The sequence below is a fragment of the Sylvia atricapilla genome, chromosome 1 (assembly GCF_009819655.1).
Source record: "Sylvia atricapilla isolate bSylAtr1 chromosome 1, bSylAtr1.pri, whole genome shotgun sequence".
Lineage (NCBI taxonomy): Eukaryota > Metazoa > Chordata > Aves > Passeriformes > Sylviidae > Sylvia > Sylvia atricapilla.
This window is the reverse complement of record NC_089140.1, coordinates 83,459,008-83,475,527: the sequence shown is the minus strand read 5'-3', so window position 1 is coordinate 83,475,527 and position 16,520 is coordinate 83,459,008. Positions and strand designations below refer to the sequence as shown.

General features: G+C 40.3%; 1 protein-coding gene across 3 annotated transcripts in view; it reads left to right on the top strand.

Annotated features, from left to right (window-relative positions):
• Positions 1 to 16,520, top strand: part of GRB10 (growth factor receptor bound protein 10) — a 143,298-nt gene that overhangs the window by 56,321 nt on the left and 70,457 nt on the right. For all 3 annotated transcript variants that reach the window (XM_066326891.1, XM_066326875.1, XM_066326883.1), the window contains exon 3: positions 3,643 to 3,736. In XM_066326891.1, the coding sequence (XP_066182988.1) occupies positions 3,643 to 3,736 (94 nt within the window). The remainder of the gene's footprint in view (positions 1 to 3,642; positions 3,737 to 16,520) is intronic.

Sequence of the window (16,520 nt, the reverse complement as noted above, 5' to 3'; positions counted from 1 at the left end):
TGCAAACAGCAGCAAACATTGTATGTCATAGTTTAGGGAGTGCAACTTGAAAGGCTTGGTTATAGATTGAAAAATAAATCTAGATTGTCCTGGTTACTGATACGTAGAGATAACACTGTCTATGAGTGGACTTTGGCTCTTAAGGCGATGCAAGGACGTCACATTTTGTGTCGTGCAACATAGGTTTGCAAAAGGACACTGCAATCTGACCTGTAATGATGGTGTGTTTGGCTTTATGAAATGCTAGTGCTTTAAAAGACCCTGCTTCAGGTCCTTCCAGCGCTCTTGCTAGCCACTTGATTAAATCATCCTTGGTTGCAGAGGCTGACTGACAGAGAAAACAGCACATGCAAAAAAGTCAGCGAGGGCTAATGCTCAGCCAGCTTCTAAAAATACTACAATAGCTGGATGGTACAGTAAGTTAAGTAACATGCTTTAATTTCATATTGAGAGCATTTATTGGAAGCGGAGGGAGAGCTGGGGATTAAACCATGAAGCAAACAAATGACTTGCTTGGAGGCCGCTTTCAGCTGCAGCAAGGGGGATGGTGACGACAGACCAAAGCAGGTGCCCACCTTGCCCCCTGAGCTGGGGCCTGACAACAAGGCTGCAGGCACAGAGTAATTATATAACTTTATTTCCTGCCCCCCTCCCCTTTCTTCTTTTACCCTTGTTCCAGCGTGTGATCTCCACTGCAGCTGGCCCGGCGCCCGTGTTTGTCTGTGCACAACGGACACAAACAGATTCTGGAGGGTCATGTGAAACTACCCCTGGCTCTTTAAACCTCACCGCCCTTACCTTTTCCCCTCCACTGCCTGCATTGCTGTAACAGGTGTGGCTTTGTTTATGCACGGCCTGTCGCTTTGCCTTAGCACCTGGGTTTTGCTGGCCCGCAGTGTCCGGAGGAAACCTTTGCCTCCTTGTTTTGCTCACGCTGCTGGAGAACTCTCTGGATCTTGTGGGCAGGCATTTGCACCGAGCGGAACAGGCAGGGGCATCAGCTTTATGAGGGCAGCACCAGCAGTCATTAGTCACTGTAACCTCTGCTTCTGAATACTTCGATCTACCTTACCATGGCTTTGGCTTAACTTTCTGACTAAGCCCTGTGCTTCTCAGCATCTTCTGGTACAAGATGTAAGGTGATTCCAGAGAGGGCATATCCTATTCCTGTAAATTTTTGGCAGTTGCTAGTTAAAAAAAAAAGGAAGTCAGATTTAATTGAGGAGTTATGGGCCTGGAGCCAGCTGAAACCTTGAAATAAGCTCTCTCAGTTAAGCATTTGTGTGTTACTGCTGTGGGAAACCCAATTGTAAAATCATGCATTTTGGCCCCATTTCACCTTTGTTACTACATAGTACTTCATGAATCTTGCCTTCCAGAAGGGACTTTTATATGTTTGGGCAACTGAAAACATATTTAGGTATGTCACAAATAGCTTATAGCTGGTTTTCTTATTCTGGCTTTTGTTTCTCTTGGGATGCCCTGTTGCTCTTCTTAGCCAAGAGGCAATATGTCACTGCATCCATGCGTTAGACATTGTGACTTCTTCCTGGGAAGTGGAACTAATGCTGCTAAACTGCATCTGTGAGGTTTTAACTACCCCACAAAAATTGGTCGTGTTGAATTTCAGGGAGGGAAATGCACAGAGAACAGCTCTGAGCTGGGGAGGGATGTTCTCCCGAGTTATCTGTGCCTGTGATGCTAACCTCTTAGCCTTTGTACTGAGAGCAGTCAGCTTCAGTTTTAAGCTTTGACTGAAACTTTTCCTACATAAGCATCTCCTCCCTGCTGCTGCCCTTGGCACCTTGGAAAATTACAACTGAACTATCTGGGGAACCGATTCATAATTTCGTATATCCTTTCTGCAGTTCCCTTCTTACTCTGCAAGTTCCAAATTTCCTCCCTCAAGTTTAAAATGGAGATGATGTGGATCGGATCAGTGATGACTGTGTGGTGTCCCAAAGAAAATGAGATAAATCCAGTGAGAATGACTAGTGCTCCAAAAGTACTAATAAGGTTAGAATGTGATAGCCTGTGGTTGCAAGGGATTTGATGAAAACAGGAGCTCGTGAGTTGCTTGTTCCTAGCAAGTGTTCAGTTAGCTCCAGTGAAAGAGCTAACAAATACTGCTGTGTTTCAAGAAAGTAAGAACAAGGACAGTTGTGCTGACAGAAGGTCTGATGTGGTTTGGGTTTTTTTTTTGATTCCTGAGAAGCAATAACAAAAACTCATGAGATAGGTGAGATGTGGTGCATGAAACAACAGCCAGTGTTGCGAAAATCAGTGTGAAGAATGTAAAGAGCTATAAGGGAAGATAGCTGGGATGGAGGCAGAAGTTTAAGTGGTCCCAGTTGTATCTGGCATAGATAGATGGATGCCATTTGTATCTTATCATACAGTGTTTGCTCATAAAAACCTTCTTTAGTCATACCACTGTTGTCAGTCTCTGTCTTATAAATGTCTGTGGGCTCCTGAACTGATCCCTGATGGTGATGACACTTGAGAGCAATGCTTTAGTACTTGAATCAAAGCTGAAGCATTTGCTGAGACAGTCTCTCTGATGAAGAGATAATTTATTTCATATACTGTATAACTATATACAGTTCTAGTCCCAAAACACTACATCCATTATGATTTTGAGCATTAGCTTATATTTTGTCAGCGCTGGACCGAGGGCTCACAGTTGCACGTAGTTGAATTGCCACTCGCTGTGTGCTTGTTTCTGCTCTGCCTTAATTACAATGTCATTTGCCATGAAGGTGGTTCCTATGTTTTGACATAAAAGCAGGTCATGCCACTGTGTATTTAGCCCACACTTTGGGCACTTTGGGATCATGTGTATAGTCACGTATATCACTGCGGCAGTTTATACTCCGTGATGTATCAGTGCAGTCAACTTTGCGCATTAACTTAGTACAGGCTAAGGTATGCCAGTTTTGTAAAACCACTCACCTGCTCTAAATCTCTTTCTCATACTTCTAAAATGTGACTTATCTTGCTTTTCTTATTTTCTTGTTGATATTTCAATTTTCCTGCTTTCTCCTAGTTGTCTTCTTTGGCAAGATCTGTGAGAAACCGTGGTATTTTAGACTCAGCCAAATTCAGTTTGTGTTAAAACTTCATGAAACTTGATCTTGTGAGAATTCCAGTATGAAAAAAACAACAGGTTGGCATCCAGAGCCATGGATGTTTATCTAAACTGAACTTCTGATTTCTCTTGAGGTTTAGTAGTTCACTACTGAATCTCTTTCAGTCCAGTTAATTAGTTACAAAGCCGTAAGCTACGGACTTGGAATTAAAAAAAACAAAGCCCCAAGCCTCTGCATAATTTGATTCAAGAAGAAGCTTTTGTTAAACTAGGAAGTGCATTTACATCACTGTTTCTCCGTTTGAAATGGGAACTGGTGTACAGATGAGCCAACAGCACAGTCATTGATTCTGGATCCATGCCACACGTATTAATGTGACAGCCTAGTGTCCCCCTGTGATCTGTTCCCCCACCTTCTCTGACATTGGTTTCTCCTTCCAGAGGCATGGCAGGGATTTTTTGTTTTGTATTGGTGGTTTGACTCTATGTAATGTAGCTTGCAGTGAGTACAGAATGCCTGGTTTTGATCAGATATTCTGCTCTTCTGTTTTTAGGACAATGTAGATCAGACTTCAGCTCATGGTCGGCGGGATCTGGTGGAACCAGGTTTCCAAGAACCATCTAACCGCATCTCCCTGAACCACCAAGGTAAGGAATAGTGCATGGAAAATCAGGCTTCTCAGGCATGGTTTTGCTTCCATGTTGCCGTTTCTCCTTCTCACTAAAGGAAAAAGAAAATGTTCTGAATGGTTGGAGAAGGAGAGCTGAGGAAATTAGGTCTTGTCACAACTGTCCTTTGAACTGTTAATGATGGTGATGAAGCACCTGTATGCATCTCAAACCTTGTCTCCCAAGATAGGATTCCTAGCCTGGGTGATAGGGATATTCTCCTATTTTTATGAGTAGGGAGGAGGGAAGTACTGACATTAAATTCAACATTTGTTATGTTAAGGTTGCATTTAAAAGAAATCTTTGACTGCCATAAGACAGGCTCTGGCTCAATGTCTGCAGTAGGAGAAGAAAAGAAAAAAGCACATTTACTTGCTTTCCTTGACAGAAATCAGCTCATTTTTTAAAAGATAGCCTTGAACTAGATGTTGTGGTGTAGGTATAATAATTTAGCTTCTGTAATTCTGTAAAAAAAAAAAAAAAAAAAGACCTTAAAACTCTGTCTTCACTGATTTCTGTCTGTTCAGAGACCTAAAAGACAACAGTTACTATTATTACAGAGATTATTCAGCTCAGCTTTTATTGTTTAAAGTTTAAGGTTTAAAATAATTGAAAATAGTGCTCTTTTAAGCAATGAACCCTCTTACCCTCAGGCTTCCTGATGGTTTAATTTGAAACCAAGTCCTTGAAGGTCATCTTCAAATGTTGTTTCATCAGTGCAGCAACTAATAGTAATGCAGACAGAACAAGACTATTGAAACAAAAAAGGTTAGAAGCATATTACCTAATTTTTTTGCCAAACATGACATGCTTAACTTGTCCTTTAAAAATTCAGCTTTTTTAAATTTGTCAAGGGCATCAAAACTCAAATTTTGTGACTTGTAGATTATCGAGACAATTAAAGTTGCACAAACAAGTCACAGAGTGTAATGAGGATTGTATTTTAACTTGCTCCCCTTTCCATGCTCCAAGTGTTTTGGTGTTTTTAAAGCTTTGCTTTCTTTGCTTTGAAAAGAGAAGGCAACAGGTTGCAATGTAATCCAGTCTAAAACTTACAGTAGCACAGACAGTGTGTAGTGGCATGTTTGCATGCATAGAACACGTATTATTAGTTCTATTTTTCATGTGTTTTGGAATTAATAATGTTTGTTATATTATTTTCATCTGTGTCAGGATGCGCAAATCATGCCACAGATCTATATATGTGACTTCTGAAGCTGTTTGTAAATATCCCCCTTTAATCAGGGGATTCTGGAGGAGGGAACACATTCTGTGTGGTCCAGGTTCATGTGTTACAGTGCATGTGTCTGCTGCTTTTGAAGTTTAAACATTTATAGAAGAAATAGGTAATACTGTGCTTAGATGGCAGAATGCCAGCTTTGCAGCCTGACATTTTCCCCGCTTCCTTTTCGGATCCTTCTTTTCCTCTATCAGTATTGTTGTACAGCAAAAGGATCCATACAGTGTCACCTGACATGTGACTCTTTCTCAGCCACTTTGAGACAAATGTCCAAATTAATTTAGGAAACAGCTGTTTTTAAAGAAAATGGTTTGGATAGGGAGTAGTGGCAGTTTAATGCCTCTTTCTCAAGCAAGACCCACTTAATGTTTTTCCACAGTACTTTTTGTAGTAAAGATTGCTTATGCATTCATAATTTGTTTGGGATTTTTTTCTTCTATATCAGCTGACTGACAGCAATCAAATCCACTATTTCTAAAATCCTTCTAATTCTGTTGCTGCAGTAGGTACATAATACAGTATCAATCTTGACACTGTTCTGTTAGTGGTCTGGATTGAGAACTGAAACCCAAATGCTCAGAGGTGGCCTTTAATGCTGAGCTGGGCTGTAGGAGTTCTGCAAGGTACCTGCTGCTTTGGTACCCTCTTGGAAATGGAAGTGACTGTAAGCGTGATGTTGCATCATGTCTTGAGTGTTTGCTTTGTCCAAGTGGGAGCATCTATGTTCTTTTCATAGCACATGAAATAAATATTCTTTTCCAGGAACTTGAACGTACAGGTACTTTTAGAGCTGGCATATATTCTAGAATTCCAGATTAATGAATAGAATATAGAAAAATATAACATGAAGAGCTTCAGCTTAGGGATTTGTGACATAGTCTGAACAACTCCCATGCAGTCATGTTAGTCACATAATAAATAGGAAGATTAGATTATTGACCTGAAATGGAATTTTACATGCTGTGACCACTATTTTCTTTGGTTTTTCTTGCTCTTACGCTAAATTTCATTATCCATTACTTTCTGTTAAAGTGTTGCTGGCGCTGATGCTGGTTTAAAGCTTAAAAGAGTAAAACCTGTATCCAGAAGCAACTTGCAGAAGCACTGCAAATTAAATTTTGGTGGTACGCCTTGATTATGTTGATGATAAAGATGTTTGCAACAGACTATGGGGATTTTTGCTTCCAGTTATATGCAACATTACTTGCTGACTTAAGCCCATGCCTGTTAGTAGACCTAAAGCTTTCTGTGATTGGCATGAGCAGAAATTGTGAAAGGATTAGAATTGGCTAAAATAATTCCTGTGTTAGGTCCTCTCTGCCTGTTTCTCTTTAGTGTGTTAGAGGCTGCAGCTGAACTTTGAGCAGCGATAGTTATTACGTTGTTTTATGTGTGCACTTGCAGTTCACACCTGACCACACTGCTCAGTGAGCGCAGCAGATTGGCTGGTTTCTGTTGAACATTAACTTGTGCTCCTTTGCTTTTCACTGGAAGAGCTTTTGGTACAAGCACCTGCAATTCTGAACCAAGACTGCCTTCCACAGCCTATAAAAATGGTGATTAGCTTCTTCCCAGGCATCTGAATCCCTTTAACACAAACTGGAAAAAGAGCATTCAAGTGGAGACTGAGATAGCCCTGCCAACTGTCCCCGAGTGAATAAGCCCTTTCTTGTGAAGGGTATTTCAAGTACGTGTTTCCTGCTGAATCACTGTTTTTACACAAGCAGATGCTTTATAACTCCATAGCTTCTTCTTTCAAAAGAATATCTTGTAGAGATTGGGGAGCAGAAGATAGTTCTGTAAAGTGAGGAGTCTTTAGAATATAGGAAGGTTTCATGTGAAACTAATGTGCAAAATTGAGTGCAGACAGAATATTTTTTTTTCCTAGAAATAGTTTAATAACTGCTTTTGTGTAGGTATGCTAATAAACTTGCTTATTTGAACGGTATTTTTGTATCTAAGCCATTATTTAGTTTATCACTTTTCAATGATTCTACTAATTGGGCAAGTTTTGTAAAGGTACTAAATGCAAAGAGTGTAAACTGTGATGTCTTTCCTATACTTCCCATAGGATACTTCACAAAACAAATGTAATAGGAAAGAGCAAGCTGTCTTGCTGAACAGTACTAGTATCCACTAATGTAAAGGAGCAGATATGCTTCAGGTACCTGTTAAAAGTTAGAGAAAGTTAAGAACAGCCAGCCAGGATTTGGCATTTAATAACCAGCAAGTCTAAGTACTTCTGGAACAGTCCTTCCTGAAGTTTGTGGTGAAGCCTTTAGGCTTGAAGAAGAAAAATGCGTCTAAACTATGTGGCTTTTCTGAAGAGGAAAAGGTAGGAGGTGAAGATACAAGCAAACCAATTATTTACCATCTTCAAAAACACCAAGAGGAAGTGAGAGCATGCTTATTAGGCAATGACAGGTATTGTTCTTTTTGAAATATTTTCCTTCTCACTTTGCAAAAGATTCAGCAGTCACAAATGTTTAAAATTTTGCAGTGACAAGTTTTCTGCAGTGTGTAGCCTATAGATAGTACTTGTACACTGTCCAGTATTGAGAGGCAGAGCTGGGGACACACAGTAGTGATTTTACTTCCAACTGTTCCATTCACACAGGGATGCCGTTTAGAGGCCTTCCATAGAGGTGATAGGCTCCTGCATTTGTCCTTGTCCCTTCCCAAAGGGTGCTGCTGGTTCTCCTCTCTCTCCCAAGTACTCTGGCAGTGCAGCCTCTGTTCTGTTGGCTGTTCTGTGATGCTTCTGTGCAAAGCCTCCAAATTTAACCTTGAATGTGTCTCAGTAGCAAGACAAAGGCATCTTACAGATTTCCCTGTGCTACTGTGGAAGAGCTTTGCTCTATGAATTATGATGGCAAAATGCACTATGCTGCAGAAAACTCTAAGCCAAACAGAATTTGTTGACTCTTGGACTTGAGAAGCTTTAACCTGCCCACCATGCCATTGCTGTTTATCTTCCTGCTCTGTACTTCTGAGATTTTCTTTGTTGATGCATATTTTGGAGCTCATTTTTTCTGTTTTTCTAGCAGGCAGCAAATACTGCCAACTCCAGTCCCAGATGTGAAGTTTATGAGCAATGCTTTTTATTGATACTTGACATGTAGTATTTGAGAATGTGTAGCCACTTCTTATTCAGCATTTTAAAGCCGAGCATAAATAAGGTATATTCTGTCACCTTGCCTTTTAGTGGAAGTATTAGACATGCAGTGCTGGCACTTTCGGTATGTATGTACTTGTGGGATGATTGTCAGTTTCTGTACAAATGTGTTTTGCCATGGGTCTGTGATGAAAGATTTATCTTTCTTTTATTAGTGCATTCACCAGAAGTCTTCCTTTCCCAAGGTGTTCTCAGTTCTTGTTGGACTTCATGCTTTTTATCACTGCAGTTTGCAGACAGAGCTGAGTTGAACCTTATGGTACCTCTGGCTCCACAGCCAGCTGGTTCCAGCAGCAGAAAGGAAATGGTGATAAGGTTGGTTTAGCCAACAGCTGTCCTTTCTCAACAGCCTTTGGTCTTTCTTCGTTGATGATGGTAGGAAGTCTTGCCTATAGTGAGATGATAAAAATGCTTTGGTTGTGGATTGGATGGGCATTAGATTTCCTGCCTGTGTGTACAGACCACTTGGCTCCCAGTGAAACCAGAAGGATCCAGGGCATCTGCCAAAACTTGGATCCTACTGCAGCCGACCCTTGAGGTGGATGCTGTCCTGTACCTTGCTGGCTAGTCACTAATACATTAATTTTTATAGAGACAGTAAATGTCAGCATGGTGGAAACTTCCCTTCTGGCACAATGAAACAGTCCTGTGTCCAAAAAATACAAGCCCCTGTAAATACAGGCAGACTTTTGAATGAGCATGGGTGTAGGTGAAGTATTACAATGCCTGAGATTTAGCCCAGAGAAGTAATACTGTGTAGCACTCTTTTTCTCCACCACTGTTGTTATTACTTGCTTTTAATATATTTTCTTCTGTATTTGCCTCAGGGTAGACAGGGGAGGTTGAGGCGATGTTGTTATTCATTCTGTAGCTAAGGAGGAGTGTGTTTAGTAACACTCAGTGCTGCTTCTGAAATGCCTCAGTTGTGGGCTCTGATGGGGATGAGCTGGTTATCTGGTATATCAGAACTAACCCATGTTTTCCGCAGAATCCAGCTGGTACTGAATTGAAAGTGTAGAATGAAGAACAAACATTGTTTGTATTTCGGAGACAATACTGCCAGACATTCATGAATTCTCGTGCTTTGTATAAATGTTGTTGTCATTGTCCAGCCTTAGAAAAAAAGCCACCATTAGTGCCAAAATGATTTACACTGACTAATCTTACGCGGAGAGCGGAGGCCCTGCTTCCTGCCTAGCTCATTACAGTACCTTTGTCTTCTTTTGGAGAATGCTTGCATTTATATTTGGTGATGAATCTTGTTAGCATGGCTACTAGGAGGGCACCCATAATAGCTGTGTAGAAGTTTAACTTCCCTCATTAGATTAGTTTCTAAACCCTTGGGCTGACAGAACTCTGAAAAAAAAAATTATGAAAAGAGAAGACAATAGATTGGTGTTTAGTACAGATTGTTTCAGGGATCTGCAGCGAGCTACAGGAGACAGATGAACTGAACTAATCGAGTTTAGCTGGAAGACTCTGTACATAATATAATGAAGACTGAGTGAAAACAGTGAAATGAGAAGAAACAGACCAAAAATTATTTAAACTGTAGCATATTCAAAGGAAATATTTTGTTGGTAACTGATGGATTTTGTTTCATTTTTGTTGTATTTTTTAAATTTTATTTTTTATTTTATTTTTAATGTATCAACCTTTTAGTATCAGCTTGCAAGTCATCAGTTTTGGACATATTTAAAATTATTTGTGTTCTTCTGAAGCCACAGGATATGAATTAAAAAACCATTGTAATATCTCATCGTTGACAAGCATGGTATTTTAAGCCTGTTTATTATCTCAGGATTCAGTGTATCAATCTGTTGAATTTCTCTGACAAGGTAGGATTTAGTGGATTCAGTGCAAGGAAGGAGCCCACTGTCTTGTTTGTATAGGGTTTGCCTTCGGGCCTTTGTTCATTGGAAGTTTTAAAAGGTGAGATGTAGAAAAAAATTAAGAATTTTAAGTAAGCTTAAACCATGATGTACTACAATATTAAAACTAATTTTAAGCTTTTTTTCTGTGGCCTGTGGAAGAGTAGTAAAAATATTACCAGGTTTGCAATGACCTTCTCTCTGTGTTGGAGGGGAAGATGGTTGCTGGGCGGAGCAGTTGCCTTGGAAGAGCAAGTGGAGCTGGACTGGGAAGTTGGGTTCCTTGCTCAAGATAGACCGTGATGCACCATACCCATCCCTCAGGGACTGAAGCTGTATGGGTGCATGACATCTGAAATAGTGGTTTGGGAATTTTTTTATACTGCAGATACAGGTGTTCTCCACCTTCTCTTTCAAGATTTCTATCTGCAGTTACCATGGCACAGAGGGGAGTAAATTCACAAAGTGAGTTCAAGGCAATTAGAAGCTCCTTTCTTGTTATTGTTAAATTCTTGTTTAAGGCTTTGGGAAGGGAAGGTGTAAGTTGGACATCTGCATGTTGAGCTTCTCTTGCTTCTTTACATGTCCCCTCAGAAAAAGAGGACATTAACTTCCCTCACCCCTTACGTGTTACCGCCTTGAAAACAAGTTACCTTAGTACTAGCATAAGTGTACAATGGTGACTCTTCAAGAAACTCACCACAAACCAAATAGGAAGAGACACTGCAAAATCAATTGTAAAATCAAATGTCCTTTTTAATTCACCTTTGTCTTTAATATTTAAATTATATGCATTTCCTGCTGCCACTGAAGAGGAGCAAATCTACCTGTTCTTTTTGCATCTTTTGGCTGGCTAATGCAAGAGGCAGCATGGGATGCCCCCTCTCTTTGTTGGGGGGTGTGCATTCAGGGGAAGCTGGTGGAAAACTTCCTCCCTGAGCTGCAGCTACAGTACAGGGACAGCACAGGGGAGCAGCACAATTTGGGGGCTCTCAGTGAGGGGCTGGGTGCCAGGGGTGGGTACCTAAACACACTGCTGTCTTGGGAGTGTCTGCTCCCTTGGCAGGAGGCCCGATGTTCACATCATGGATTTGCTTACATTTGGCAGCTCCCTGCACTGTGTGCCACCTCCATGAGGCGATGCCTGCAGCAGCAGAGACACTTTCTGTGCCATTGCCACCACTCCAGTGGTGTTGGGTCACCTGGCCCCTCCCTGAGCAGGCAGCCTGGCTGGTGACTCCTTGGGAGGGAGAGCACCTTGAGGGCTCTTGGAGGGAAGCAGCCTGCAAGCCCTTCATGGGGATGATGTTTTTCCAGGTGTTCTGTTTCTCGGGCTTGAGCTCATGGGTCTGACACATCTGTTTGAAATGGTGTGCCTGGGCAAATTCAGATATCCCAGGGAAACCAGTGGTTCAGTATCCACCTCATGATGAGGTGTTTCTCCCAGGTATCAGAGCTGAGCTCATTTCTTGTGTTTATCTCATGCCCGTCATGAGGAAAAAAAAGTCTGTTATCCTATGGGTGGTGCACTCCCTCCTCTGTAAGTATATTTGCTTAGCAAATTGCACCATTCCATTGCTAAAGCAGTCAAATGTGATAGATTTCGCTATTTTTAAAATTGTTTTATATAGTTATTTATACTGTCCAACAGGTATTGGAGTGTCTCAATTCTCAGGTCTTCCTCCGCCTCCTGGGCAGCTTATTTCTTCCATTTGAATTGGTGGTCTAAAACTGAGCTTAGTGATCTGAAATATCCTCTTCGAATTTAATCGATGAAAGTTAACTGTAAAATCATGGGATGAGCTCTTATGTTCTCTGGCACAACTATATTGCCTTTGTCTTTTCTTGTGGAATCTGACTAAATTTCTACTGTCAACGTGTTAGAGCAAAAGGATGGAAATTAATAGTATCAACACAGGCTCTTTTGATAAATTCTGGATGACATCTTTAACATGCCTGTGTTGAATTCTTGCCTGTGCTACTGCACCCTCCTCTTTCATGTTCTTGGATTTTGCATATTTCCTGTTAGGGGGTATGTTTTAAGTGTATTTAGCTTTATGTAAGAAGCTTTTGAACCTTTCAGTGAAGGTGTTATAGCCAAATGTCAAAACATGGCTGTGGGCACTTAAAATAGTCTCAGTACTAATGAGCTTTCCATCTAAGAAAGTTGATTTATTATGTAGCCTGGCTTTTAATCATGCTGTAACAATGACAGTTGTTCAGTAAAAAGAGTGTCTCTGCAACATCAGAATATTAACTTTGAATTCTGACACCTTAACCAAAATCAAATTCTAAGGTTCAAAGGCAATTTGATATATAAAGGGAAAGGTTATATTTAGAGATGGAAACAATCCACACTCACTACAGCCATACTGTTATGTATTTTGAAAATAATATTTTAAGAAGTATCTATAATTTTTGAGATAAAAGTACAATGTCACTATGCAAGGTCAGCTTTAATGGAGAGAGAGCTGACTTTCAGTATCTGATTACATGGAAAGCTCTAGGGCTTTAATCTGGTTTCATGACTCTGTTTTCAAGTCTGAAATAAATCTATTCTGCTTATTCAGACTTTTAAGAGTATCATCTGTCAGAAAGTGATTGCCATTAATCTGCAGCACATGGAATGTTTGAAATCACTGTGACTGCTGAGGGGAGGCTATTTTATTTTATAAATCTCTCTGCTTTGGTAAAAGCAGGCAGATTTCTCAAGAGAATGGTGTTAACTGTGTGTCTCAGTCCTTTCTGAAGGTGATGGGGGAAAATGGACCCCATTTTCTATGAAGCTGATTTCCAAGAGTGTGGTAGCAGTAGTGTGGTGAAATAGGGGCAGATGTAATGTCAGAGACTGCTCCCTGAATTGATATTAGTTAGACTTCATCTTTGCAAGAAACTTTTTGACAGCCTTACTTCACCTGACCACTTAAGGATTTTGGAATCAGAGGTAATCCATTTAACCAGATAAAGTCCTGATTTACTCCTATCCCTGTTCAAAGCACACTGGACTGATTTTTGCTTTGTCTCTGACCAGCCATGCACCTTTGATCTCTCTTGTGATGCAGGTAATTTTTAATAGCTGATACAGTGCACCCCTCTTGTCTGCAACAATTCTCAGAGAGATGTGTATCTGAGTTCTGGATTATGGTTTTCCCCTGACCTTCAAAGTTATATTTTTGGTCTCTGTCAAAGTAGTGAGAGGGTGGAGAACAGGCAGTACAGCTCTTAGTTTCCTTCCATTGTTTGTCCTAAAAAGTGTCCTTATCTTTGGTTTCTGTCTCTTCTTTCCAGTGCCTCAGGTGAAGAAAAGTATAAGTTAATTCACTTTTTTGTGAGCTTAATCTTTACAGTAGAGCTTTTATCATCTTAAAAATTAATGCAGAAATTCACATTTCTTGTCTTTGAAAAAAATAGAAATTAGCAAATATAAAAAACAACTAAGCAATGTCTAGCTCTATAACAATTCTAGGGTTGAAAAATAGAACGAGGGTGAGGTAGGGCTTGTTTGCAATAGTGATATGGGGCATGTTTCTGATACTGGAGTTCTCCAGGCAAAGGCTTCTAGTGCTTTAGGATTCCTTGATTCAACTACTTTGTGCTCCTCCTTTTCACTTGTTAGTTGGTCTTAATTAGAGGAAGAATTATAAATGTGAAACAAAGCTTGTTCTTGTGCTTAAAAATTAAATGAATTTTAGAAGTTGGCCAACAGTATTATAAGCAAATTTAGATTAAGCAGTCTGAACAAATATAGAATCAGTGTGAGGTTTTGGTATCCTTTTCTGCACATTAAAACAATTTTCAGGAGCTTAAGTACTAGAAAAATGTGATTGTCACGTGAAGACATAACATATTGTACAGCTGAGAGGAAAATACCCAGTTTAAGTTATAGCTTAAACATAACCTTCCTTAGAAATGTTTTTTATAATCTGTATATAAAATAAAGACTGGTTCTGCCAGATGACTGGGGAGTCAAGGACTGCAGATTTTAAGATTTTTCCAGCATGGGAACGTATCTCTTCTTGAGACAAACAAATTACAATGGAATGCCCTCATGGTCTGTATCAGCAAGTATACCTTAACTTAGTTATGTCAGAAAGAGCATACACTGTGGTGTATCAAAAAAAAAAAAAAAAAAAAAAAAAAAAAAAAAAAAAAAAAAAAGAAAAAAAATGTCACTAAAAATACTTGGCTAATAAATTTCTGTGGTTTTGGGTGAATGTGAAAATGTGAAAGTAGGCTTTCTTAGCAGCAGAGTTATGTTTATTTAAGTATCAACATGATTTTCTATGTTTAAAGTATGATTTAAGATTCATGAACGAAGTCAGACTTCGATACTAAGAAGAGTGTAAAATGGCACAGACTTTGATTACAGGAACTTTCTGATTCTTTCTGTAAGCCCTGCGTCTCTGCAAAGTATCCTGCCTGCATTTACAGCCAGTCCTTGCTGAAAGAATGTGATTGACCTTGGGCTGGCTGGCAGCTTCATAGGTAGCAGCGTCCCTTGTTGGGGGCATGGTTATTTTTTATTCCTTTTGGAAGTTGCTTGGAGTAACAAATGCCCATAGTCTGCTCTGTAGGTTGGACTCTTAGGCACAGATGGGAACAAGTGGTTGCAAACTGTGGCAGGTAATGATGGCAGCAGCAGACCTGGCTCCCGTATGGTGGTAGGTGCCAGCTGTGACTCAGGCACCCGTAAGCTGGTCTGCAGAAATCATGGCAGGACGATGACAAGTGGGTGTTTGAGGATGCAGGAGCAGCCGTGGGCTCTCCACCCCAAAGCCCACAGCCCCCTCCATGAAGAAGCTGGGAAACACTTGTTGGGGTTGGCCACTGTGCCTGTGTGGAGCAGGGTGAAGAGTTAGAAGTGCTTGTTCAATGAATCAGCTTCTCATAGAATTAAACAAATAGCTGTAGATGTCTGTCTGCATTTTCCCCATCAGCAAAATGAGGATATTGCTATTGCAGAACTTCTGTCAAATATATGGTTGAGATCTGGTTAGTAGTGTGCATGGTCTTTTTGAAGATGAAGTTTCCCTTCAGCTTTGTTCATGGTATTAAGTCAAGAGCCAATTCTGCAGAGATGAAGTCAAGACTGAAATGAGAGCATATGTGAGATTGTGTCCTAATGCACTGGGTAAACCATAGGGTATTACTTTGATATGACGGGTAGTCTTCCTGTAAATTGACTTGTTTGTATGCAGCCTTTGACATGGAAGTGATGAGAGATGATGCAGCTTCTAAGTACCTTAAATGTGCTTTGATTGATGGTGCATAAGTCTTGACTCACAGTAGGAAGGAGGTCAGTGAATTAAGCTGAAGGGTACTTGAAGCTTTGTGCATGTGGAGGTCAAAATTAAAGTAGGGAGCAGTGACCAGACTTGCCAGATGACATTTACTACAGGAAAAAAAAAAAAAAAAGGCATTAAATGTGGGATAAAGAGATAAGTTAAAAACACTTGAGGCATAAGTGAAAAGCCATGGAGTTTCTTTAAGATGGTTTTAGTGTGTTGCTGAAATGAAACTATTGAAAGAGATCTAATTTGTTTTCATTATTGTAGGAGCCAAGATGTCTACTAACACAGTATTTATGTTTGTGGTAATATCTTTCTACCATTGTGTATCTCTATAAACTTTCTGTTTAAGAAAACTACTAAACAAAGCAAAACAAAAAACCCTCTCAACCCTTCCTCCTTATGGCAATAGTGCAGAGATTTTTGGGCCAGGATACATGTCTCCTGCTGTGTTATGCTGGTGAAATACAAAACAGTGAGATCTCTTTCTGAAGAGCAAGTCTAGAGATGAATCTGTCAGATTGTTGGCTCCAAGGCAAAGTGAGACGATCAGAGAAATTTGCTGAAGGCATGGCTGGGGTGAATGCCTCCTTTCTTACAGCGAGGGTGTTTGAGTAAGAAGACTTGGTGATCTCCGTGCTGATGACTTTCCCCTGAAAAGAGATGTTCTCAGACCATTTGCATTCCCTGGGGTCTGGTGTCTCCCAGGGGTTTGATGGTACAGCTGCGCTGGCACTCTTCCTAATGTACTTGTAATAGCAAAAAACCACTTTCTCTGAAGGAAGTTTATTCTGGTTCGACAAGTGAAATGAAATGCTGCAATAAAAGCATTCTTAGACACTTATACTGGGCTAGAAATACAGATACTTTAACAGGAAAAATAGTAGAAGTGTGGAGTCATTTCTGTTGAGCTGGTTGTTCGCAACCTTTCCTTGTATTTCAGGCAAATGTGCAGACCTGTATAAAATGCATTTTATTGAAAGCATGTAGGAGGACAGAGTCTTATAGTGCATCCCCAGTTTTGAGAGGCCAACAGACAGACTCGCTAACGAGGGCAGGATTGCGAGATGTTGACAGAGTGGACACTAGAGAGGTTAATAGGGTAGAAAAGACCATAAATAGCTCTCAATGAAATGGTATCCTACTGCGGTGAAAGAGGAAGATGGTAAGAATCTGAAATCCATTTGAG